This window comes from Dendrobates tinctorius, unplaced genomic scaffold (assembly GCF_039654945.1).
Source record: "Dendrobates tinctorius isolate UK_male_01 unplaced genomic scaffold, ASM3965494v1 ptg000120l, whole genome shotgun sequence".
Lineage (NCBI taxonomy): Eukaryota > Metazoa > Chordata > Amphibia > Anura > Dendrobatidae > Dendrobates > Dendrobates tinctorius.
The window spans coordinates 25,443,352-25,467,500 of record NW_027361788.1 but is presented as its reverse complement, the minus strand read 5'-3'; the positions used below and the strand labels follow the sequence as shown (position 1 = coordinate 25,467,500).

Sequence of the window (24,149 nt, the reverse complement as noted above, 5' to 3'; positions counted from 1 at the left end):
CACTCCACCAAAACTGCCCTGACCAAAATGACTAATGACTTATTCACAGCCAAAGCTAACAGTTCTCCATCCTCCTCCTTCTTGACCTGTCCTCTGCCTTCGACACATTCGACCACTGCCTACTGCTACAGATTCTTTCTTCCTTTGGCATCAAAGACCTTGCCCTGCCCTGGATCGCCTCTTACCGTTCTGACCGCACATTTAGTGTTTCCCACTCCCACACTACCTCCTCATCCCTCCCTCTCTCTGTTGGAACCCCTCAAGTCTCTGTCCTGGGCCCCCTACTTTTTTCCATCTATACCCTTGGCCTAGGACAACTCATAAAGTCCCATCGCTTCCAGTACCACCTGTAAGACACTTAGATCTACCTCTCTGCTGTCCAGAATCCCGGAGTGTTTATCAGCCATATCCTCCTTTTTCACCTCTTGCTTCTTAAAACTCAATGTAGACAAAACCGAACTCATCATCTTTCCTCCAAGTCACATATCTTCCCTACCCCATCTATCTATTATGGTAAACGGCATCACGCTCTCTCCCACACCTGAAATCCGCTGCCTCGGAGTAACTCTTGACTCTGCCCTGTCCTTCAAACCACACGTCCAAGCTCTTGTCACCTCCTGTCGCTTCCAACTCAAAAATATTTCCAGAATCCGTCCCTTCCTCAGCCCTCAATCTACTAAAAGTCTTGAGATTGCCCTCATCCTCTCCCGCCTTGATTACTGCAACACCCTCCTCTGTGGCCTCCCTGCCAACTCTCTTGCACCACTCCAGTCTGTCCTCAACTCTGCTGCCTGACTAATCCACCTCTTTCCTCGCTACTCTACTGTTTCTCACCTCTGCAAATCCCTCCACTGGCTCCCAATTCTCCAACGAATCCAGATCAAACTACTTCCACAGACCTACAAAGCCATCCACAACTTGTCCCCTCCCTATATTTCTGAAATAATTTCCCAATATCTTCCCTCACGTAATCTTCGATCCTTCCAAGACTTCCTACTCTCCTCCACACTTATTCGTTCCTCACACAACCGCCTCCAAGATTTCTCACGAATATCCCCCATCCTCTGGAATTCCACGCCTCATTGCGTCCGATTATCCACCATCCTCGGATCCTTCAGACGGAAACTGAAAACCCATCTCTTCAGGAAAGCTTACAGCCTGCAATAACCATTCTGCCACCTCACCACCACCCGAGCTGCCGCTTCACTATCACCAGAGCTGCTGCACCCCCGACCTTCTGACTCTTCACCATTATCCTGTAGAATGTAAGTCCGCAATGTCACGCTCACCTCCCCGGCTCCCGTCTGCTCTGTGGCTTCTGCTGCCGCTGCCACAGCTCCCTTGGGTCGGGCTCCTGCCACCGCCGATCCATCCGCCTCTGCCACGGCTCCTCTTCTTGCAGCAACTTCGGCCTCCACGCCGCCCGGGGCCCTCCGGCGCTTCCGCTCCTCTCGGCCCGCCCCCACTGCTGGCGCCTGTCCATGAACTGTCCTGCGGCCGGCCTCTGCTCCCTCACAGGTACGCAGGCGCACATCTGGGTACACCCCCTAGGCTAGGCGCCCTATCCTGGCCCCATGACACCGCTGCACTCTGACCCGGAAGTTTTGCAGCGTGCCCTATATCAGGCAGCCTCACCCTATGCTCTCTCCCTGACTATCATTTGTGGCTCACGTTTGATATTGGGTCCACACACTCCTGCGTTCCTCCTGTCTCTGCGCTGTGTACTTTTCCTGCTCCTCCGCTAGTTTCCCTACTTGTGACCTTCCTGTGTTCCCTTCCAGGTCCAGTCCGTTCCTGTCTTCGCCCACCTGTTCCTGTGTCGCACCTAGTACCTGTTCCTGCCGTCCTCCGTTGCTGTCCACCTCCGTCCCCGCGGCTTCAGCAGTCGTCCTTGCGGTTGGCGCCATCTTCCATCTGGTCGCCAGTACGTTCCCTGCCTGCACCTCCTCCAGGCTGTTCCCAGGTATCAGCTTCCGCGGCGATAGTCTCCCCTGGGTCTGCCCCTAACGCTCCCTGTATAGGGGGTGGTACACCTGGCCAGCTCGCCCGAGGGAGGTTTGTCGTCGCGGTCCTGAGGGTTCAACTTCCGGAGGTCTCTAATCTCACACGCAAGGACAGGGTCCTCTCCTCTCTGTACCAGTCTGTCATTGTAAATTTTTTAATTGTAAACGATATCTATAACTTTGTATGTAACTCCTTCTCATGTACAGCACCATGGAATTTATATAAATTAATAATAATAACAAAGTGAAGTTTCTGGAGTAGCCATCTCAGCCTCCTGACCTCAATATCATTGAACCACTCTGGGGAGATCTCAAGCGCGCAGTTCATGCTAGACAGCCCAGGAATTTACAGGAACTGGAGGCTTTTTGCCAAGAAGAGTGGGTAGCTTTACCATCTGAGAAAATAAGACTTCAAGCTGTCATCGATGTTAGAGGCGGCAATACACGGTATTAAAAAATGGGGTATGTGAACTTTTGATCAGGGTCATATGGATGTTTTGGGGTGTCAATATGATTTTAAAAGAGAAAACACAGTAATTTGACAATAAATAGCTTCACCTAACCACTAACCATGAGTGGAGAAAAAGCTTTGGTGTTATCATTCATACTCTCTGAAAAAGGCCTAGAAAGCAACATTTTTGCCGGGGTATGTAAACTTTTGAGCACAATTGTATATATATTATATCTATATATGTAAAAATGAGTGTATGTATGTAGGTGTGTTTGTCTGTGTTTCAATCCACGCCCACTCCACATAGCCCCGCCCACTTCACATAGCCACACTCACTCCACACAGAAAGCCCCGTATAATAAATATTTAATATACCATATTTTTCGCTTTATAAGATGCTCCGGATTATAAGACGCACCCCAAAATAAGAGAAAAATAAGAAAAAATGTTTTTTTTATAAATTGGTGTTGCTTCTTATAATCCATGTGTCTTATTGCTTACCGGGGGTGGTGGCTACAGTGAAGCGGAGTCCCAGGGTCGCTGCTGGAGGAGGAAAGAGTGGGGTGATGCTGCAGACCGTAGGAAGGGATGAAGGGGTGCTCCGATGTGCAGCGTGCTGACAGGGGGTCTTGTGCTGCTGCTACCAGGGGGGCTTGTGCTGCTGCTGGGTGTCTCCGGGTGTCCGGCAGTGCTGGCCGGTGCTGTGGGTGTCTCCGGTGCCCAGTGGTGTCTCTGGTACCCAGCGGTGTCTCCAGGTACCTAGCCCGGGGCTCTGCCGACATTTTGCCACAGGCCAGAGCCCCGGGGCACTTTCACGGTTCCTTCTGTGTGATGGACTCCAGCAATATGGCTGCTGACGAGGGCGGCGCATGCTCACATGGTGATCTTGGGACAAAGATCTCGAGAGATGACAATTCAGCACTGAGATCTCATCTCTCGAAATCTCAGTCCCGAGATCACCATCAGCGCATGCGCTGCCCCCGATGGCGGCCATATTGCCGGGGTCCATCACATAGAAGGAACCGAGAAAGTGCCCCGGGGCTCTGGCCTGTTGCAAAATGTTGGCAGAGCCCGGGCTGGGCACCGGAGACACCGCTGGGCACCTGGAGACACCGCTGGGCAACCGGAGACACCCATAGCACCGCCGGGCACCCGGAGACACCAGGACACCCCTGCGGCCTACACCCGGTAAGGCATATCCGCTTTGTAAGACGCACCCCCATTTTCCCCCCAAGTTTGGGGGTAAAAAGTGCGTCTTACAAAGCGAAAAATACAGTATATACGTATAATAAATATCTAATATATATATATTTCATAGGCACATCTTCTTGACCACAACAGGTTACACTGCCTGTGTTGCCCATAGCAACCAGTCACTAAACATCTTTCATTTCACCAGAACTGTTTAAGAGATGAAAGCTGAGCTGTGATTGGCTGCTATGAGCAACAGTTTTCCTTGTAGACAGTTGTGGTAACTGAGGCCTATTATTCTTATAATTTCTATGGTGTTATTGTCCTTCTGTAAAGCTGGAAATAACACAATTTATTACCGTGCCGACACAGACCACCCTCTTACACAGACTGCAGGGGGAGCCCAGAATCAGGAACTTCTCTTTGTCTGGCATGAAGCATTTCATTAACTTAAAAATTCAAACACAGATTAAAAAAAGAAACACAAGACATATTTCTCCAACCCAGGTATCATTTTAATCGCTGTAACAGCACCAGCCTGACAATGTTGGCTCTGACAAGATGATGTGTGATATTAGGGGTAGTATCTGGTGGCTCTGACGGGATGATATGGGATATCAGGGGTAGTAGTCCAGTGGCTCTGACGGAATGATGTGGGATATTAGTGGTAGTAGTCCGGTGGCTCTGGCTGACGGAATGATGTGGCATATTAGGGGTAGTAGTCCGGTGGCTCTGACGGGATGATGTGTGATATTAGTGGTAGTAGTCCGGTGGCTCTGGCTGACGGAATGATGTGGGATATTAGGGGTAGTAGTCCGGTGGCTCTGGCTGATGGAATGATGTGGGATATTAGGGGTAGTAGTCCGGTGGCTCTGATGGGATGATGTGGGATATTAGTGGTAGTAGTCCGGTGGCTCTGATGGGATGATGTGGGATATTAGTGGTAGTAGTCAGGTGGATCTGACTGATGGAATGATGTGGGATATTAGGGGTAGTAGTCCGGTGGTTCTGATAGGATGAAGTGAGATATTAGTGGTAGTAGTCCAGTGGCTCTGGCTGACGGGATGATGTGGGATATTAGGAGTAGCAGTCCAGTGGCTCTGATGGGATAATGTGGGATATTAGTGGTAGTAGTCCGGTGGCTCTGGCTGAAGGGATGATGTGGGATATTAGTGGTAGTAGTCCGGTGGCTCTGGCTGACGGAATGATGTGGGATATTAGGGGTAGTAGTCCGGTGGCTCTGGCTGATGGAATGATGTGGGATATTAGGGGTAGTAGTCCGGTGGCTCTGATGGGATGATGTGGGATATTAGTGGTAGTAGTCAGGTGGATCTGACTGATGGAATGATGTGGGATATTAGGGGTAGTAGTCCGGTGGTTCTGATAGGATGAAGTGAGATATTAGTGGTAGTAGTCCAGTGGCTCTGGCTGACGGGATGATGTGGGATATTAGGAGTAGCAGTCCGGTGGCTCTGATGGGATAATGTGGGATATTAGTGGTAGTAGTCCGGTGGCTCTGGCTGACGGGATGATGTGGGATATTAGTGGTAGTAGTCCGGTGGCTCTGACGGGATGATGTGGGATATTTGGGGTAGTAGTCCGGTGGCTCTGACGCGATGATGTGGGATATTAGGGGTAGTAGTCCGGTGGCTCTGGCTGATGGGATGATGTGGGATATTAGGGGTGTGGGAACTTGTGAAGCTCCTAAAGTGAACCCACAGGATCATGGCAACGAAACTCTCCCTGGTGAACTGGCCTAGTGAGGACCACCCCCTATACAGGGAGCGTCAGGAGCAGGCACAGGGGAGACCATCACAGTGATGGCTGGTACCAAGGGACGAACAGTAGGAGACAAGCGGAGAAGACAGAGCGGGCTGAATAGAGGCTGGAAGAAGAGACCGGAGACTGCAGGGAAGGACTTTAGTCTGTACAGAGGAGTAGGCAAAAGCGGAACACTCAGGAGGAGAATGGTGGCACAGCTGGACGCAGGCGAAGGCTGGAGCAGGCGAGCACTAAAAAGGGACACAAAAGCGGCAAGGTGAAGGCACAGAACAAAGTAGCGCAACAAAGAGCAGGTAGCCAGGAGGTACTAAGACGCAGGAGAGAACAGACACAAATGATAATCAGGCGTAGCCTACAGGAAGAGGCAGCGTGATGTAGGTAGTGTGCACCGCAGGACTTCCGGGTCAGGGTCCTCCATGAACATAGAAAACCCAAGATGCACACGGCCGCAGCCTCAGCTGTGTGATGTGCGCGCGCACACGACGGGACCCCGGAGCCAGCCGTGAGACCTGAAGCAAAGACACCGGGTGGCGCAGACTCACTCCAGAGACACGTCGGGTGGCCGCAGACAGGTACGTATGACGGGGCGCAGGGAGGAGCGGTTTGACAAGGGGTAGTAGTCCGGTAGCTCTGGCTGACGGGATGATGTGGGATATTAGAGGTAGTGGTCCGGTGGCTCCGACGGGATGATGTAGGATATTAGTGGAAGTATTCCGGTGGCTCTGACTGACGGGATGATGTGGATATTAGAGGTAGTAGTACGGTGGCTCTGGCTGACGGGATAATCTGGGATATTAGAGTGAGTGTGGCTATGCGGAGTGAACTGGGCTATACACTCAGCTTTATATAAATAGATATAATAATTATAATTTGTTATAACTAACCACAGTTACTATGCCCGGGCAACGCTGGGCTCTTCAGCTAATATGTATTATATATATATATATATATATATATATATATATATACACACTCACTGGCCACTTTATTAGGTACACCTGTCCAACTGTGTGTTAAGACTTAATTTCTAATCAGCCAATCACATGGCGGCAACTCAGTGCATTTAGGCATGTAGACATGGTCAAGACAATCTCCTGCAGTTCAAACCGAGCATCAGTATGGGGAAGAAAGGTGATTTGAGTGCCTTTGAACGTGGCATGATTGTTGGTGCCAGAAGGGCTGGTCTGAGAATTTCAGAAACTGCTGATCTACTGGGATTTTCACGCACAACCATCTCTAGGGTTTACAGAGAATGGTCCGAAAAAGAAAAAAAATCCAGTGAGCGGCAGTTCTGTGGCCGGAAATGCCATGTTGATGCCAGAGGTCAGAGGAGAATGGGCAGACTGGTTCGAGCTAATAGAAAGGCAACAGTGACTCAAATTGCCACCCGTTACAACCAAGGTAGGCAGAAGAGCATCTCTGAACGCACAGTGCGTCGAACTTTGAGGCAGATGGGCTACAGCAGCAGAAGACCACACTGGGTACCACTCCTCTCAGCTAAGAACAGGAAACTGAGGCTACAATTTGCACAAGCTCATCGAAATTGGACAGTAGAAGATTGGAAAAACGTTGCCTGGTCTGATGAGTCTCGATTTCTGCTGCGACATTCGGATGGTAGGGTCAGAATTTGGCGTAAACAACATGAAAGCATGGATCCATCCTGCCTTGTATCAACGGTTCAGGCTGGTGGTGGTGGTGTCATGGTGTGGGGAATTTTTTCTGGGCACTCTTTGGGCCCCTTGGTACCAATTGAGCATCGTTGCAACGCCACAGCCTACCTGAGTATTGTTGCTGACCATGTCCATCCCTTTATGACCACAATGTACTCAACATCTGATGGCTACTTTCAGCAGGATAATGCGCCATGTCATAAAGCTCGAATCATCTCAGATTGGTTTCTTGAACATGACAATGAGTTGACTGTACTCAAATGGCCTCCTCAGTCACCAGATCTCAATCCAATAGAGCATCTTTGGGATGTGGTGGAACGGGAGATTCGCATCAGGGATGTGCAGCCGACAAATCTGCGCCAACTGTGTGATGCCATCATGTCAATATGGTCCAAAATCTCTGAGGAATGCTTCCAGCACCTTGTTGAATCTCTGCCACGAAGAATTGAGGCAGTTCTGAAGGCAAAAGGGGGTCCAACCCCTTACTAGCATGGTGTACCTAATAAAGTGGCCAGTGAGTGTATATATATGAAAATGGTGGAGACCCACAAGCCAGGAAGAGGCTATAAGAAGACAGCAAAGCATTTTCAAGTTCCCCTTTCCTCAGTTCAAAATGTATTTAAGAGATGGCAGCTAAAAGGAACAATGGAGGTCAAGGTAAGGTCTGGAAGACCAAGCAAAATTTCAGTGAGAGCTACTCATAGGATTGCTGGAAAGGCAAATCAGATCCCCCGCTTGACTGCAAAAGACCTTCAGAAAGATTTAGCATAATTTGGAGTTGTGGTACATTGTTCTACTGTTCAGAGACTCCTGCACAAATATAGCCTTCATGGAAAAGTCATCAGAAGAAAACCTCTCCTGCATCCTCACCATAAAATTCACGGTTAGAAGTATGCAAAAGAACATATAAACAAGTCTGATACATTTTGGGATTAAGTTCTGTGGACTGATGAGGTTAAAATAGAAATCTTTGGCCACAATGATGAAAGGTATGTGTGGAGAAAAAAGGGCACAGAATTTCAGGAAAAGAACATCTCGGCAATTATTTAGCATGGAGGTGGATCAATCATGCTTTGGGGTTCTGTTACAGCCAATGGCGCGGGGAACATTTCACTGGTAGAGGGAAGAATGGATTCAATAAAATTTCAACAAATTCTTGATACAAACATGACATCATCTATAAAAATGCTGAAGTAGAAAAAGAAGATGGCTTCTACAAATGGATAATGATCCTAAACACACGTCAAAATCCAAAATAGATTATCTCAAAACGCATAAGCTGAAGGTTTTGCAATGGCCCTCACAGTCCCCTGATCTGAACATCATTGAAAATCTGTTTCTAGACCTCAAAACAGCAGAGGATGCAAGACAACCCAGGAATCTCACAGAACAGGAAGAATTCTTCAAGGAAGAATGGATGAAAATCCCTCTTAGCTGGCTACAAAAAGTGTTTACAAGCTGTGATGCTTGCAAAAGGGAGTGCTGCTAGGTACAAACCATACAAGGTGCAAAAAATTTGCACCTGCCCATTTTCCTTTTTGAAGTTATTAAAATGAAAAAAAGAAAATATTTTTTTTTTTGCCTAAAATAGAAAGTAAACGTGTCATCTTTAACCTTTAAGAAATCATTTCATCTTGCTTAACTGTTCACAATAACAGTAATTTGACCAGGGGTGCACAAACTTTAACATGCCACTGTAAGGAAAGAATATGAATGAGCGTAATTGTGCTTACATTTTGTGGAAACTTTTTTTTTCTTTAGCTGGGTAAAACAATAAAATGCTGTCAGCCATTGCTGAGGTCCCCTGACCTTGCAAGAATCTCTGCAATGGTCTCCTTACATTAAAGAGCTTTTAGTAATAAGAGGAGAAGAAGGGGGAAGGTTTTAGGAGGTTGGGGAGATTACACGGATGAAGAAAAGCCTCTTATTGAGATCCTTTGTGCAAAACGGTCACAAAAGTATGGATGGTTATGTGATGGAAAGATTATGACTTGGGTGAAAATGTCTATTGTAGAATGAGCGGAACCTTGAGCTTTTTTTTTTTTTTTTTGGGGGGGGGTTAGATGAGGTATATAAATCTCCATGATGGAATAAGTTATTACAGTAACTACATACCTCCCCAACATGCCATCCATTCTGCATTACACATATATGGCAATAGTAGGGGGTGATGAGGGTGGCAGTCATGATGATGATGAAGATGGTGATGATGATGAATCCATGGTTGCATGTGATGAAATATAGGGAGATAACATCAATTAATACACAAATCCATCAATGAATACAAACACACCATCAGGAAAACCAAGTGAGTGATAAATAATGATTCCAATGCAACACCAACAGTAAAATCCCAATAATCGGGCACACGAAAGACAAGGAGCCAAATTACTGTTTCCTTGGCGGAGTAACAAAGCTGCCTTTACATTCCCACCTTGGTCATTCGTGGCAAATCAATATCCTTTGGCACCTGTGGCTATGTGGAGAATGAGGGTCCCGAGGCTTGTCTGGCGAGGTGACCATTGACCGCTAAATCTAGGTGATCAGCGTTTTTGTGTCTTGAACTCCCTTCTAAGGGAAGTATGGAAATATGAGAGTCCAACTCTCCATTCTCAGCCTGCATCTGGTGGCTGAAGACCATGTCATCAGTCAGGATATGGGTCGAGAAGCCTCCCGCCCCATTTTCTGCAAAGGAAGGACCTACATCTATCAATGTGGCATATCTTGTGGGAATTTTCAGAATTTTGGAGTTTTTAGGTGTTCGATGGGAGAGTCCCGTATTTCATAACTCCAGACTGTCAGTGTTGGCTCCACCAGGAATTACTTGACATAATGATGGAGTTGTGTCCCGGTTTCTTGGTCATCGTGCTGCACCTATTTGTCAGATTTATGAGCCCTGTAAGATCCTATAATCTCCATTGTGCTGAGCTCTTCCTTACTGCAGAGTGTGGAAACTGATTTTGTTTCTTTTGCTAGGAACAGGCAATCTAATGTAATTTGTCCAGGCATCGCCAGGATTTCTTTTGCAACTTTTTTTCACCACTGGGTCAGTCACTGTTCGGTCTAAGGGTGTGTACACACGCTGTGGATTCTGCTGCGTATCCGCAGCGGATGTGGCCCTGCGGATCCGCAGCAGTTTTTGCTGCGGTGTACAGTACCATTATAACCTATGAAAAACAAAAACCGCAGTGCACATGGTGCGGACTTTTCCGCGCCGATTTGCTGCGGTTTCAAAACTGCAGCATGTCACTTCTTTGTGCGGAATCCACAGCGGTTTCAGACCTTCTCCATTGAAGAGGTGTCAAACCGCAGGGGAAAACCGCAGGCTAATCCGCAGATAAACCGCAGGTCTTTTGACCTGCGGATTTTACAAAATCCGTGTGGAAAAATCCGCAGGTGAATCCGCAGCGTGTGCACATAGCCTAAGTCTTCCCAGTAACGTTTCCATTTCTAGATTACACGATATTGAAGTTTTATGTTTCTGAGGTTAGATGTCTACACTTGTGACTTGTCCTGAAGGCAGAAGGTTGTCAGCTTTAGACAGTGGATCACCGAACACCCTTACATTGGTGCTCAATATGGCCATCGAGTTTTCTTTGATACCAACCATTGTGGCAAAAGCTGAGCTGAGGCCCTTGAGATCCTCATGATGAAAATGTGGCATGTGACAGCAGAAAATAAAGGGATGAGATCTAGACTCTTATGTTTGGCAATAAGACACCCTATCTTAGTCATGTAATGTCCAGGAAAAAGGGACTCATGAAGAATCAGGAGAAATATAAACAGTGGGGATGAATATATAGCGGTCTAACAACCTCAGAATTGAACTGGTAGTGGTCATTGCATATTTAAAACATTATTCCAGTCACTAAATGTTATCACTAATCCAAAGAATAGGTCATAATTGCAGATCAGTGAGGATCCAAGAGAAAGGGGCACCACAGTGCCCAGTCAGAGTGGAACAGTGGCCGTGCCACCACACGTCACCATTCCATTCATTTTCTATAGGACTGACGGAGGTAGTTGAGTATGTAAGGTTTATACTTCATTTTCATCAGTCCAGTACTTACATTGACTTCTGTCACGGCAATGTCGACCAGGCTACCCACCACGATTAAAGCGTCAAATGTGTTCCAGGCATCGCAGAAGTAATGCTAGCGAGACAAAGTGGATAAAACTATGTATTATCCTTATAGCGTAAAAGTATGCTACATTTTCAGCATATTATGAGCCAAACACAGCCCAGGGTGGTCATATACATATCAGAAGAGACTACTGGAAGAAATGCGGGATAATCAGACACATGGGACTGACCTTGGCTCTGAATGCAGTGAGCTTCAGCACCATTTCCACAGTGAAAAGACCAGTAAAAACCATGTTAAGGATGTCCATTGCATAATTAAATGGCTGTGACTGTTCATAATGCTTTATTAAAATAGAAAAAAATATTTATTAGCTATATTGTGTCCATAGATAATTCTCTTTCTAAAAAAAAAAAAAATCATTTTATATTATTAAAAGTCTATATACTTTAACATGATCTATTATTTCTCCAAGAACACAATGCTAGTCTATGGCATGTCCCGTTATAAAAGGAGTTACCTACGGCGTCAGTTACCTGCATGGCCAGGGCGATGGTGTTGAGAAGAATAAGAACAAACATAATGTACTCAAATCCAGTGGAGTTGACCATGTACCAGACCTTGTACTGGTATTTGTGCTTGGGGATATACCTCCGCAGAGGTTGAGCCTTCAGAGCGTATTCCACACATTGTCTCTAAAGAAATAAAAAACAATCAGTTCAGGAAAACCTATTCCTGGTTTATTGCCAACAGTATCATTCAGCAAGGATGGCAATGCTAAAGCTGCCCATACACAGACAGTTCTTCCTGATCCATTCGAAGTGGAATACTCTTGTGTTCCCGATGAAGAGAAGGGAGTAAGCCGTTGCCAGACACCTTTGTATTGCCACCCTATAGAAGAAAGGATTGGCCATGCAGAAATCCAACATGAACAATCTTAATTCTTCCCGACGGAAGAAGACAAAAGTTTATGTGTCCTATAAGCTATGCAAAACCCAATAGATGAAAATGGAAAGACAAAAAAAATAAGAACTTAGACTGTTTCATCCATATTCGATTGTTTTGGTCAGCCAGTGCTCATCATCAGCCAAAAAAAATCCAATACAACCGACCGATGTTTTAAACAATGATCAACGTTTGTCGATCAGTCATCGGGTAGATTCAAGACAGCTGATGATTGACTCTTATGCTCAAGTTCGGCCATTTTGGATGTATGTGCACCATTAGTCCTAAGGAACCTTGGACACCCCTGAGCCACCAGGCTAGTTTACTTGCAGGGGTGATATGATTCACAACCACAATCCCATGTGAACAGCCTGCACTGGAGTGAACGCCAGTATTCGACATTTAATTCCTTAGGTTTCCTGTTGAATAAATCGTCGTCTTTTGTATTATGATCACCTGGTTCTTGTCCAGCTCGCAGTTCTTGTACTCCTGCTCACCCTGTGCTCGAAAGGTTATGATCACGAAACCCACAAAAATGTTCATCATGAAGAATGCAATGATGATGATGTAGACGATGAAAAAGATGGAAATTTCTACCCGGTAATTGTAAATCGGTCCAACATTTTCCCCGTTGGCATCGATCGCCTTATACAATAGCCTAAAGCAAAAATAAATTGAAAATAGTAAGATAGAATGAGACTAATGCCGGATTTACACCTGTGGACCAAGACCATTAAAGGGAACCTATCACCAGGTTTGACCGATATAAGATACGGCCACTGCCTTTCAGGGCTTATCTACAGCATTGTATAATGTTGCAGATAAGCCCACACTTCGACATGAAAAATAAGAAAAATAACTTTTATTATACTCACCCGGAGGGCAGTCTGGTCTGATGGGTGTTGCAGGTCCGGTTCCGACGCCTCCCATCTTCTTGCGATGCTGCTCTCCTGCTTGATTCAAAGCTCCTCGCCATCACGCTCCTGCGCAGGCGTACTTATCTGCCCGATTGAGGGCAGTGCAAAGTACTGCAGTGCGCAGGCGTCGGGCCTTTCTGACCTTTCCAGGTTCGCTTTAAATGACAGTCGATCGGCTACATGAACTCTGTCGTTTAGACTCAATTCTATGTGCACAGAGAAATCGTTAATATGATCCTCCTATGCCCATAGGATATTATGTTCTTGGCAGCACATGTCCTTGTTTACACAGGACAATGTGCTGCTGAGAACAATGATTTTTAAGTCGGCTGAAAAAAATTCACAGCCTGTATATAGCCGGCATGGGTCTTGATGAACTGCATTAACAGCCTCATAGCATATATGAGACTGTTAGTCTGGGTTGGGAGACCCACAGTTGGTTTGGATATTGTGATCCATGTATGGACCATGAAAATCGTACGTGTGAATGAAGCCTAAGGGTTGCGACAACAAGAAAGGAAAGACTCTGGGCTGTGTTTAACCCCGCCCACGCCACTGGTTGGCCACTTCCTGTGTACACTGTACATTGACAGCAAGCAGCCAATTAGTGGTGAGGCGGGGTTATACAAATTAGCCTGACTGCTGTGCACCTGAGATGTAGTCCTGTAGTGATAATCTCCTGTTGACAAAACAACTATTGAATTGAAACTACAACACGCAGCCTAATAAGTAACACATCCCTGAATCAGGCTCTCTTGCCCTATATTATGCTGGTTTTGGATTACATAGCAAATACCTAGTGACAGATTCCTTTTAAATACTAATCTGTGGTATCTAAAGGAAAAATATGTGTTCTTTTATATTATGTTTTAGGAGGTTCTTTGTTATATCTAGAGGTAAATAGGAGCTGTTTCATAATATACAAAGGTACAAGACAGTCTGTCTCACTTTGACTTACGCTGGCCAGCCCTCAAAGGTGGAGACGGTGAAAAGAGCCATCATTCCAGACAAGACGTTGTCAAAGTTGAAGTCGCTGTTGTGCCAGATCCTCTCTCGCACTGTTGGGTGGGTGACATCCCCCTCCTTGTACACAATGAATGTGCCCCTGCGGGAGGAACAGTGCATACATTTAATAATGTGTTTTTTTTTTGTATCTGTATGTGTATGATATATAGAAATTGTGGATACAATAGTGTCACTGTTCACACTGATTTAATCAATTCTGCTTTTTTACAGAATTCATCATGGAACCATTGTGATCCAGTTCTCACCAACTGACTTGTAATGGGTTTCTAATGTTTTTTTTTTTTTTTCCTGGTTATAATAGTGCAAAATGTTACACAATTCATCCATCATATAGCTAGAGACTCTAATGCTAATTATCAGAGCCGCAGTGTAGGTTTACGAATGCATCTATTAAGGCTCCTAAGAATGATGACGGGTGCTTACTTGCACTCCTCTGGACCATGCTTGGCCTCATCCGTGCAGCTGTAGAACTTGCCCTGCAGAAAGAGGTGTCATGTCAGTTAAGCTGGCCATACATATGAAATTAAAAATCATCTGAAATGGCCAATTTCGGCCAAGGAAAATGTTCACGAAGGACCAAGGTAGAAAACGGTCTGTCGAGTAAGATATTGGCTGAAACCTCACGTGTACAGCATGATCATCCAAATACCATTTGGCCCATTTTAATAGCCAAGTCAGTCCCCTTGTATGTAATGCCTGATATGTACACAGAATAAGAGGCTCTTGAAATGAGCAGTTTGCCAGCCCCCTGCTAGCACCGACACAGAAGTTTTCCTGTGTTAAAGCCTTGTGGAGGTGCCGAAACCTGGGACAGGGGCTGACAGTGCGAAATCATTTGCCTCCATTTTCTCATTTTTTGCATTCAAGATGTCCTATACCTTTCTCCTACATTTATTTTTAAACTCTGTGGAGAAAAACCCATGCAGCACAGGGCGAGCACAGGGGGATGCTCTGCTTCTGATCCTATGGTGGATGCACACGTACAAATTGACTGATATATGTTTTTACCTTAAAGAGTTGAACCCCGATGCAGGCGAACATGAACTGGAGAAGAGTGGTGACAATCATAATGTTCCCGATAGTGCGGATAGCCACGAACACACACTGGACGACATGCTGAGAAAACAGAAGACATATTGGTAAACACACACTAATCCTAGAAAACCTATAAACAACATATGTCACCTATCTACAGCATAGATGATTAATGTATGACTGCTGGATGTCTGACTGCTGAGACCTCCACTGATCACAAACAGAAGGGTCCCAAAGTCCCCTTTGGTAAGTGAGCAGTGGTGAGCATGTGAAACTACTGCTCTACCATGATAGAGTGGTGGTCGCTCATGCTCATTACTGCTTCACTCACACAGGGGACTTTGACTTCTCTGTTTCTTAAGATAGGTGGAGGTCTGAGCAGTCGGACCCCCGTTAATTATACATTAATCCCACAGATAAATGATAAATGTTGTGTAAGGAACAGGACATTGCTGAGCTTTTGGGATGAACAGATATTTTTTTAACACCTGATATGAAACCAAATAAGATAAAAGGAAAAATGAAATTTCAGGGAGAAAGTATTGGGATATTTTCATGTTTTTTTGTGCCGTTATAATGATTATTGCTTCTTTAAAGGGAACCTGTTATGTTCAAAACAAACAACAAATGCTATTTACCTGCAAATAAAAGGTTAAAATGCGGCCTGGCCACCTTACTGAAAGCGCGGCTATAGGTAAGAAGTGAAGTTATATCCTCCCAGGAGCCGCTCGCTTTCAGTCATAGGGACGTACATGGAGTGGTTGCATATCACTCAGTACACAGTGAGAGCAGCTGCAATCACTCCCTGACTGTCACGGGGATATCTCGACAATGTGGAACCAGAAGACTGTAGCGTCTGATTGCTCTTACTCCAGCGCTGAGAAGAAGCACTTCTTCATTTTAATGGTGTTAATTCCTTCTATCAGAACAGGGGTAAATTGGCCACGTTGCTCGCAGTTGAGCTCAGTTAGCCACTCCTTTCCCCTTTATAATCTGGGCTTTGTTGCAAATCCTTGTCAGAGCTAGCATTTGCTGCATGGCTAACAGAGGGAGAGGTGTTCATATGAGAAGGAGAGTGTGACGGACTCAGCTTCTGCTGAGCCGATTTTTTTGAGTGGACCCTCTGGGTCGTGGCACCCACCCACCGAGGGCGAGCTGACCTTGTGAGGAACCACCCCCTATACAGGGAGTGTCAGGGGCAAGACCAAGGGGGTGAGCCACCACGACTGCTGGGACCAGACGGCCAGCTCATGGGGACACTAGTGAGTGTCTAACAACAGGAACGAGCAGGATGCAAAACATAAAGCGAGGTCACTGGGTTTCTTCAATAAACGTGGTTTCAAGCTTTAATCAGGTGCAAGGCATAAACAGTGAAACACAGCAAAGTGCGTGCAGGGGCATGCCAAATGTTCAAGGCATAACACGTGCTAGAAAACATACCAGGGTCCAAGGCAGGGTACGTGCTAGGAGACACACCAGGGTTTCAAGGCAGGAGGCCTGCTAGGAGACACACCAGGGTTCAAGAGAGGATGCGTGCTAGGAGACACGCCAGAGTTCAAGAGAGGATGCGTGCTAGGGGACACGCCAGAGTTCAGGCAGGGTGCGTGCTAGAAGACACGCCAGGGTCCAAGGCAGGGTGCGATGGCATCGGACTCCGGACTACTGGCAACGACCAACAGGATCCAGGCATCAGGCTGCGGAAATCAGCTCCGGACATCAGGCCGCAGTCATCTGGTTTCGAACCTCTGGCAGCGGTCGGCAGGTTTCGGGAATCCGGCAGGCAAGCCAGGGTTCAAGGCAGGGTGCATGCTAGGAGCCACGCCAGGGTTCGAGGCAGGGTGCGTGCTAGGAGCCACGCCAGGGTTCAAGGCAGGAGACACGCCTCACTGGCCAGTGCACACGGCTGAGACACAAGCAAGCAGCATGACTAAGGCACAGGAGGCGGGCAAGGGCAAATCTGTCACGTATGCCTGTCCTGTGTGACACGACCCGAAGGCCGGTAACTAAAACAACAAGACTGACACGTGACACTGTCCTGTGTGACGCGACCAACAGGTCGGTACTGAACCAACAAGACAAGGGGAAGGGAAAACCAGACAGGGCAAGGAAAAGACAAAGCAAGGAGCGGAACTAGGCAGAAGCACAGAGCGGGGTCAGAGAGAGTACAGGAAAGGAGAGTGTGCCAGGAGGCACCACAAAGCAAGGCAGAATACAGAGCTAGCAGCGGAGCGTAGGCCGAAGCCCAGAGCCGGGCCAAGGAAGAACCTTTAGACTAGCCTGGAAATGTGCTGGAGAAGCACCATAGGTCAGAGAACAGAAATGGTGCGCGTGCCAGGAGGCACAACAGAGCACCAGGCAGAGAACAGGGCTAGCAGCGGAGCGTAGGCCGAAGCCCAGAGCCGGGTCAAGGAAGAACCTTGAGACTAGCCTGGAAATGTGCTTGAGAGGCACCCTAGGTTAGAGCAGGAATGGTGCGTGTGCCAGGAGGCACAACAGAGCACCAAGCAGAGCAAAGGCAAGACATGGCAAAGCAGGCAAAGGCAGAGAACACAGGAAGGACTACAAGTCAAAGCATAGCAAAGGCAAGACATGGCAAAGCAGGCAAAGGCAGAGAACACAGGAAGGACTATAAGTCAAAGCATAGCAAAGGCAAGACATGGCAAAGCAGGTAAAGGCAGAAAACACAGGAAGGACTACAAGTCAAAGCATAGCAAAAGCAAGACATGGCAAAACAAGCAAGGCAGAGAACACAGGAAGGACTACAAGTCAAAGCATGACAGGGACAAAACATGGCACAAAGGACAAGACAAGACATGGCACAGGACAAGAGGCAGAATACAAGCACAGAGCGTGTGCAGAGACGCACTACAGGGCAGAGTGCAGGGGCACAGAATACGGGGAGCGACCAAGCAGACTAAGCAGCCATGCAGGGAAGCAACACGGTAATCAGGCCCCGACCATAGGAAGGGGTGGTCTGATATAGGGCATTTGCACCTGCACTTCCGGGTCAGGACCAGGAGGGGACTTCCAGTTCAATACTCCAGGAACATAGAGAGCATTGCTAGATCAGACTGGGCTGGACCATAGAGAAGGTCACATGATCAGAGGCTTCCAGAAACACAGAGAGGACTGCCGCATCAGACAGTGCTGGAAAGGTCACATGATCAGGGTCTTCAGGAACACAGAGGATTGTCGCAGGCAGAGCAGAGACAGCTGGTCACACAGCCACGGCATGCAGCCACGAGGTGATGTGCGCATGCACACTGCTCCAGGCATCTTGCAGTACAACAGTCACGAGGTGCATGTGCACACTGCTCCAGGGATCTTGCAGCATAAGAGACACCTCCAGGGCGCCCGCAGGGACCCGACACTGGGGGCAAAGCGGCATGATAGGCATGGCAGGCGTGAAAGAGAGTTGGAGGAGTTATCTGTAACTGTTTGGTTCATATGTGTGAGAATTCCCTATCCTTCTCTATTTTGGTTTATTCCCCTACCTCCACGCCCCGGTGCATTCCTTTGATATATGTGAGTGAATATTTTGTGTGCCTGGAGATTTCTGTTAACCCTTGTATGTGTTGCCTTGCTTGTCGGGTTGATGTACTACGGTGCGCAGTAGCGCTCCTCTTCCCTCGGTGAGGGAAGAGAACGGATACATGGCAGACTCAGGAGATAAGGCAAGGGTGGAGGCCCCGGCATCTTCACCTTCAGAAGTATCCCAGGGAATAGGGTAAGCTAGGGCGCCACTGAGTGTTAGGCATAGGGAAGGAGCCCCTCGTCCCGGGTCACCTGACAGCTGTGTCGTGACACTGATGCTTTTATTGACAGTTTGCTCTGCATCGCATCTGTCAGTCAAACTTCCGGGGTGCTTACAGCTGCGCTCAATATACCATGAGCATTGATTGTAATCACTCCGTACAAGCCTCTATGACTAAAAGCCAGTGGCCCCAGGGAAGAGACAAGTAATTTCCTCCAAGTAGCCACGCTTTCAGTACATCAGCCAGGCAGCATTTAAACCCTATATCTGCAGGTAAATAGCGTCTGTTTTTGCACCTGATAGGTTCTCTTTCATGATACAAAAGTTAATGAATAAAAGATTTTTTTTTATATTATGTTTTTTTTTTTAGTATAAACAGTTTTACCTTCAGCCCTTTGGCTCGGTTAATGGCTCTCAGCGGACGTAGCACTCTCAGTACACGGAGAATCTTTACCACAGAGATGGCACTTGAGCTGCAGAAGTGAACATAATTCAGTTTTTTTCCAGAGTATACCAGATCCTTTTATTCTCAACTGAGATAAGCCGCCAGCTGAATCTTATTTCCTTCTCCCTATTAAAGGGACAACGTTACCGATTTTTGTAAGACAAACATGCAAGCTCAACCAAGCCAAGCATGCATGTATAGTGTGACGTAAGGAATGACTGTTCAGTCGGCAGCTGTCTATGGTGTACTTTTAATGTCATATTTACAGTATCAGAATAATCTGAAAAGTGTCAAAGGGGTTTCAGTGCTGGTTAGAGATCACAGACCTTACAAATCTAATCTTCTCCCATGAATTACTAGGACATACCAACAGCTCATGAAATGACATTGCTGTTTTGTGTCCATTTTGCTTGCGTTTTATCCTGTCCTCTGGAGAATGAATGAGGAAAGAAGAAAGTGTTCCTGACTTACTGAATCCCAAAAGAGATGAGAGACACGCTGACAACAAGCAGATCCAGGAGATTGAACCAGTTTCTGCAGAAAGAGCCTTTGTGCAGGAAGGCACCATATGAAATCATCTGGAGGAGACACAATTGGTAAGGAAAGGCGGGCACATGATACTACTGATAATAAAATGCAAAAAAAACAAAAGGATAAAGATGAAAGACAAAACATTGCACTGGAAACTCATAGTTCAAGAAAGAGCAGTGTCCTATAGTGATATTAGCTGTAGGTTTCGCTACGGCGTCAAGTAAACAGCCCATTACGCTACATAAGATTGGTGGCAGATGAAAAGACCCCTAGGCTTTTGGACCCTAAATATGCTATAGACATGTCAAGCTTGGTCACCTGAGCAAGCATGTATGTATAGAGTCGGTGTTTGGAGAAATATCTGATGGCTATACAATATGACCACCTTGAGACAAAGCCTTAAAAGTGTATTCTCATATAAGTAAGGGTCCGAACGGCAGCATAATACAACTTCAGATACATAAACCTTTACCACAAAAATAAAAAAAACTGACCAGCACCTCCAAAACAGAATAAGGCAAGTGTGAACAAGTGCAAGCCATCAGAACTATTCAATATAACAAAAAAAATTATAGCTGCAGTCTAAAATGCAATCATATGAAAACAGTGAATATATGAAATTGGAATTGCATTACTGCTATAGAAAATATGTTAAAAAATGAATGTACTTAGAGCACAAATTGGCCAATTCATGAGAGCCCATCTGCCATGGCAAGGCTTTGATAAGGGTATGCCTTGCAGCAGCTGATGGGCTCTCATGAATTGACCAGTTTGTGCGCTAAGTACATTCATTTTTTAACATGTTTTCTATAGCAGTAATGCAGTTCCAATTTCATATATTTAAAGGGAATCTGTCACCCCTTTTTTGAGATATCATATAATGATATCATTCAATTGTGTGTCACATAAGGATTCTCTTAGTATTTTTGCTTCCCCCTGACCCCGCACCTTTCATGCATAAATACCTTTTTTATATTGGTTCAGATGTATGTAAACTGCCGCAGTCCGGTCCGCTGGGCGGGGCTTATTCAACTGCTCCCCCCTCCCCGTCTTGCTCTACACAAGAAGAAATGCGTAGAGCAAGACAGGGAGGGGGGAGCAGTTGAATAAGCCCCGCCCATCGGACCGGACAGTGGCAGTTTACATACATCTGAACCGATATAAAAAGGTATTTATGCATGAAAGGTGCGGGGTCAGGGGGAAGCAAAAGTACTAAGAGAATCCTTATGTGACACACAATTGAATGATATCATTATATGATATCTCAAAAAAGGGGTGACAGATTCCCTTTAAAGTTTGCAAATCATAGCACTTCTCTGTAAACCTTTTGCAACCAGTGGTTATTTAACAGCCTGTTTACACAGGCAGATCAAAATAAACGATGTGCACTAATACCTTTGCACCTTTGCTAAGACTATTACTGTCGCTCTTATTCATTCTCGTCTGGACTACTGCAACTCTCTTCTGATCGGTCTCCCTCTTATCAAACTTTCTCCTCTCCAATCCATCTTGAATGCGGCAGCCAGGGTCATATTTCTGTCCAGCCGCTTCACCGATGCCTCCATCTTGTGCCAGTCTTTACACTGGCTACCTATTCACTACAGGGTCCTGTATAAACTCATCTCTCTCACGCACAAAGCTCTCCACAGTTCTACACCGCCTTATATCTCCGCTCTCATTTCGGTCTATCGCTCTACATGTGCCTTCCGTTCTACAAATGACCTAAGACTAACATCCCCCCGTAATCCGAACCTCGCACCTCCGTCTTCAAGACTTCTCTCGTGCTGCGCCAGCTCTCTGGAATGCACTTCCCCAGACGATCAGACTGATACCTAGCCCTGACCTATTCAAGCGCGCTTTGAAAACCCATCTCTTCAAACAAGCCTACCACATCAACTACTCAGCAAACTAACTTTGCCCTGTTCCCTCCTCCCAAATATTATTTTGAATCTGCACACTACTATTCATCTGTCTCCACACCCTCCATGCACACGATAACTGCACTTGATACTTGACTATTGCACTTAAACACATGGGCTGATGACCGGATCATGCAGCTTTATATGACAATCCCTATTATAATTGCCAGACCTGAAATAATCACTTTTCACCTACTGTGTCCCCCCCCCCCCCATTTCCTTGTAGATTGTAAGCTTGCGAGCAGGGACCTCACTCCTAATATCACTGTTTAAATTGACTTAACTCGTATTGAATTTATTGTCTGTACATGTCCCCGCTTAATGTAAAGTGCTGCGGAATATGTTGGCGCTATATAAAAATTATTATTATTATTAATAGATTGCTCATTGCACATAGGCTGCCATGGTTCTCCTGATGACGCAGGTTGATGCACCACCAAGAACGATGATTTTTTTTCACTTTGCAAAAGATCATTTTTGCACAGTGGACCATTTGAACATTTTGCTCGTTCATGGGTGTAATCACCCTCCTGTTTATGTAAGGGGGTGAAGTGCAAGAAGAGCCATGAGAGGGCTGCCCTCTCTGCTCCATGCCTCAAACAGTTAAACAGGACAGCAGGTTCCCTGGGGGACAGAGGAGGGGCTGAGCACAGGGGGCCAGGACAGGAGAGCAGAGAATCTTCCCAGGCTTTTGGGTCAGTGCAACCTGAGGAGCTGAAGGGGAAGGATGCTGATAGAGACTGCAGAAGAGACAGAGCTCCTAGTCACAGAGAGAGTCCGGGGTATCGTTGCAAAGGGACAGCAGTACGTGAGCCTGCGTACTGTGGAGACAGTGGAGCTGCGTCCTGACCCCGTAGACAGACTGAGACCTGCAGAGAAGCAGAGGCTGTATCCTGTGACTACTAACAGTTGGAGTCTGCAGTGACAGATAAGTTGTGTCCTGATCCCCCTGTGAAGTCTGTGTGTGCAGAGCAAGGGCTGTATGCTGTGAATCTTCTCAGAGAGACTGTGATAGTGGCAAGACTCTTCCTTGCAGACAGGCTGTATTCAGTGGCTGAGACGCTACCCTGTGACCAAGGAACAGACTGTACTGTTACACTGACCTGCCGAGAGAGACTGGCACAGGCAGAGCCCCTGATCCTGGTGAGGGAACACCGCTGCTGCAGTAGAGGGAAGGATTCTGCATACAGGGGGATACTGCCATCCACACACCCCTTGAGCTTCCACGTTAACCCCCCATACGCCAGTTGGACTATACCTAGGATCCCAGAGACGGATGACATCAAGCGCCCCTTGTGCCTGGGTGCCTACATGGGAGAAGAGTGATTTCTACAATCAAGTTCTCCAGGAACTGTTAAGTTGCCATCCCATAAGAGAATAACTGTGTATTGTTGTGCACTTTTGTTATCTCTTCAGTCTCTGATAATATCTGTTACAGCATTTTCACTGTTCTATCTGTTTTAATCCCTGTAAATAAACCTCCCTTTAAGGCTGTGTTCACACGTTGCGTTTTTTTTCCGCGTTTTTCCCGCGTTTTTCCCAAAAAATCCGCTCAAAAAATTCCTAAAAGAAGCTTCCCATTCATTTTAATGCATTTTGTACTTTTTGTGCATATTGATGCGTTTTTTACAGCGAAAAAAACCGCTTTGCGGTAAAAAACGCAGCATGCTCAATTTCGCGGTAAATTCCGCATTTCTGGCTATTTTCTATGTGTCTGGGGACTCTGGAAAAAATCGCGGCAAAAACGAGCGGGAAAAATGCGCGTTTTCTGGGAAGGAGTCCGGTTTTTATGCAGAAATCTTCTGCATACGTGTGCACATAGCCTTACTGTTGGTCTGTCTGTTCCGTGGTGACACATACTCCTCCCTGCACGTTATTACATTTACACAGAAAGATAATTGTGAAACTAGTGTTTATAAGAACGCGTGTTCACGCTGATCTTTCAATGGAAAAGCAGCTTTAGTGATGGCCTTCACTGGGGCACTGCCAGCTCTACAGTTCTATTGCACCTCCAATAAAGTGAAACATGCCCATTGCAGTTCCCCTAGCTAGAAGCAATGCTATCCAAGTACCTGTGAAGGGGATGCAGCAGTGAATCAGTATTGCGCCTTCATACAATACAGCAAGGATCTCAGAGGTTGGACCCTCAGCGATGATTAAATGATAGCATATCCAGCAATAAGCCATCAACAAGATACACCATCACAATATACTGCTTAAAGGAAAGAAGATTTAATGGACACATTGCAGAATATAAAGAAGAAGTTCCTACCTTCAGTAGGATCTCCACTGTGAATATGGAGGTGAAAGCATAGTCGAAATAACCCAAAATCTGCAACAACAAAAAACACCCCCAAACAATGTATCAGAAATGTCACACGGATAAGAATACACATAT

General features: G+C 46.3%; 1 protein-coding gene across 1 annotated transcript in view; it reads right to left on the bottom strand.

Annotated features, from left to right (window-relative positions):
* CACNA1F (calcium voltage-gated channel subunit alpha1 F) overlaps positions 1-24,149 on the bottom strand; it is a 152,883-nt gene that overhangs the window by 58,172 nt on the left and 70,562 nt on the right. Inside the window, exons 20-29 of the mRNA XM_073541426.1 lie at positions 24,024-24,083; positions 19,773-19,879; positions 19,242-19,329; positions 15,076-15,183; positions 14,491-14,543; positions 14,000-14,146; positions 12,581-12,782; positions 11,716-11,874; positions 11,412-11,522; positions 11,168-11,251 (exon numbers count right to left, since the gene is read on the bottom strand). Coding sequence (XP_073397527.1) covers positions 11,168-11,251; positions 11,412-11,522; positions 11,716-11,874; positions 12,581-12,782; positions 14,000-14,146; positions 14,491-14,543; positions 15,076-15,183; positions 19,242-19,329; positions 19,773-19,879; positions 24,024-24,083 — 1,119 coding nt within the window. The remainder of the gene's footprint in view (positions 1-11,167; positions 11,252-11,411; positions 11,523-11,715; positions 11,875-12,580; positions 12,783-13,999; positions 14,147-14,490; positions 14,544-15,075; positions 15,184-19,241; positions 19,330-19,772; positions 19,880-24,023; positions 24,084-24,149) is intronic.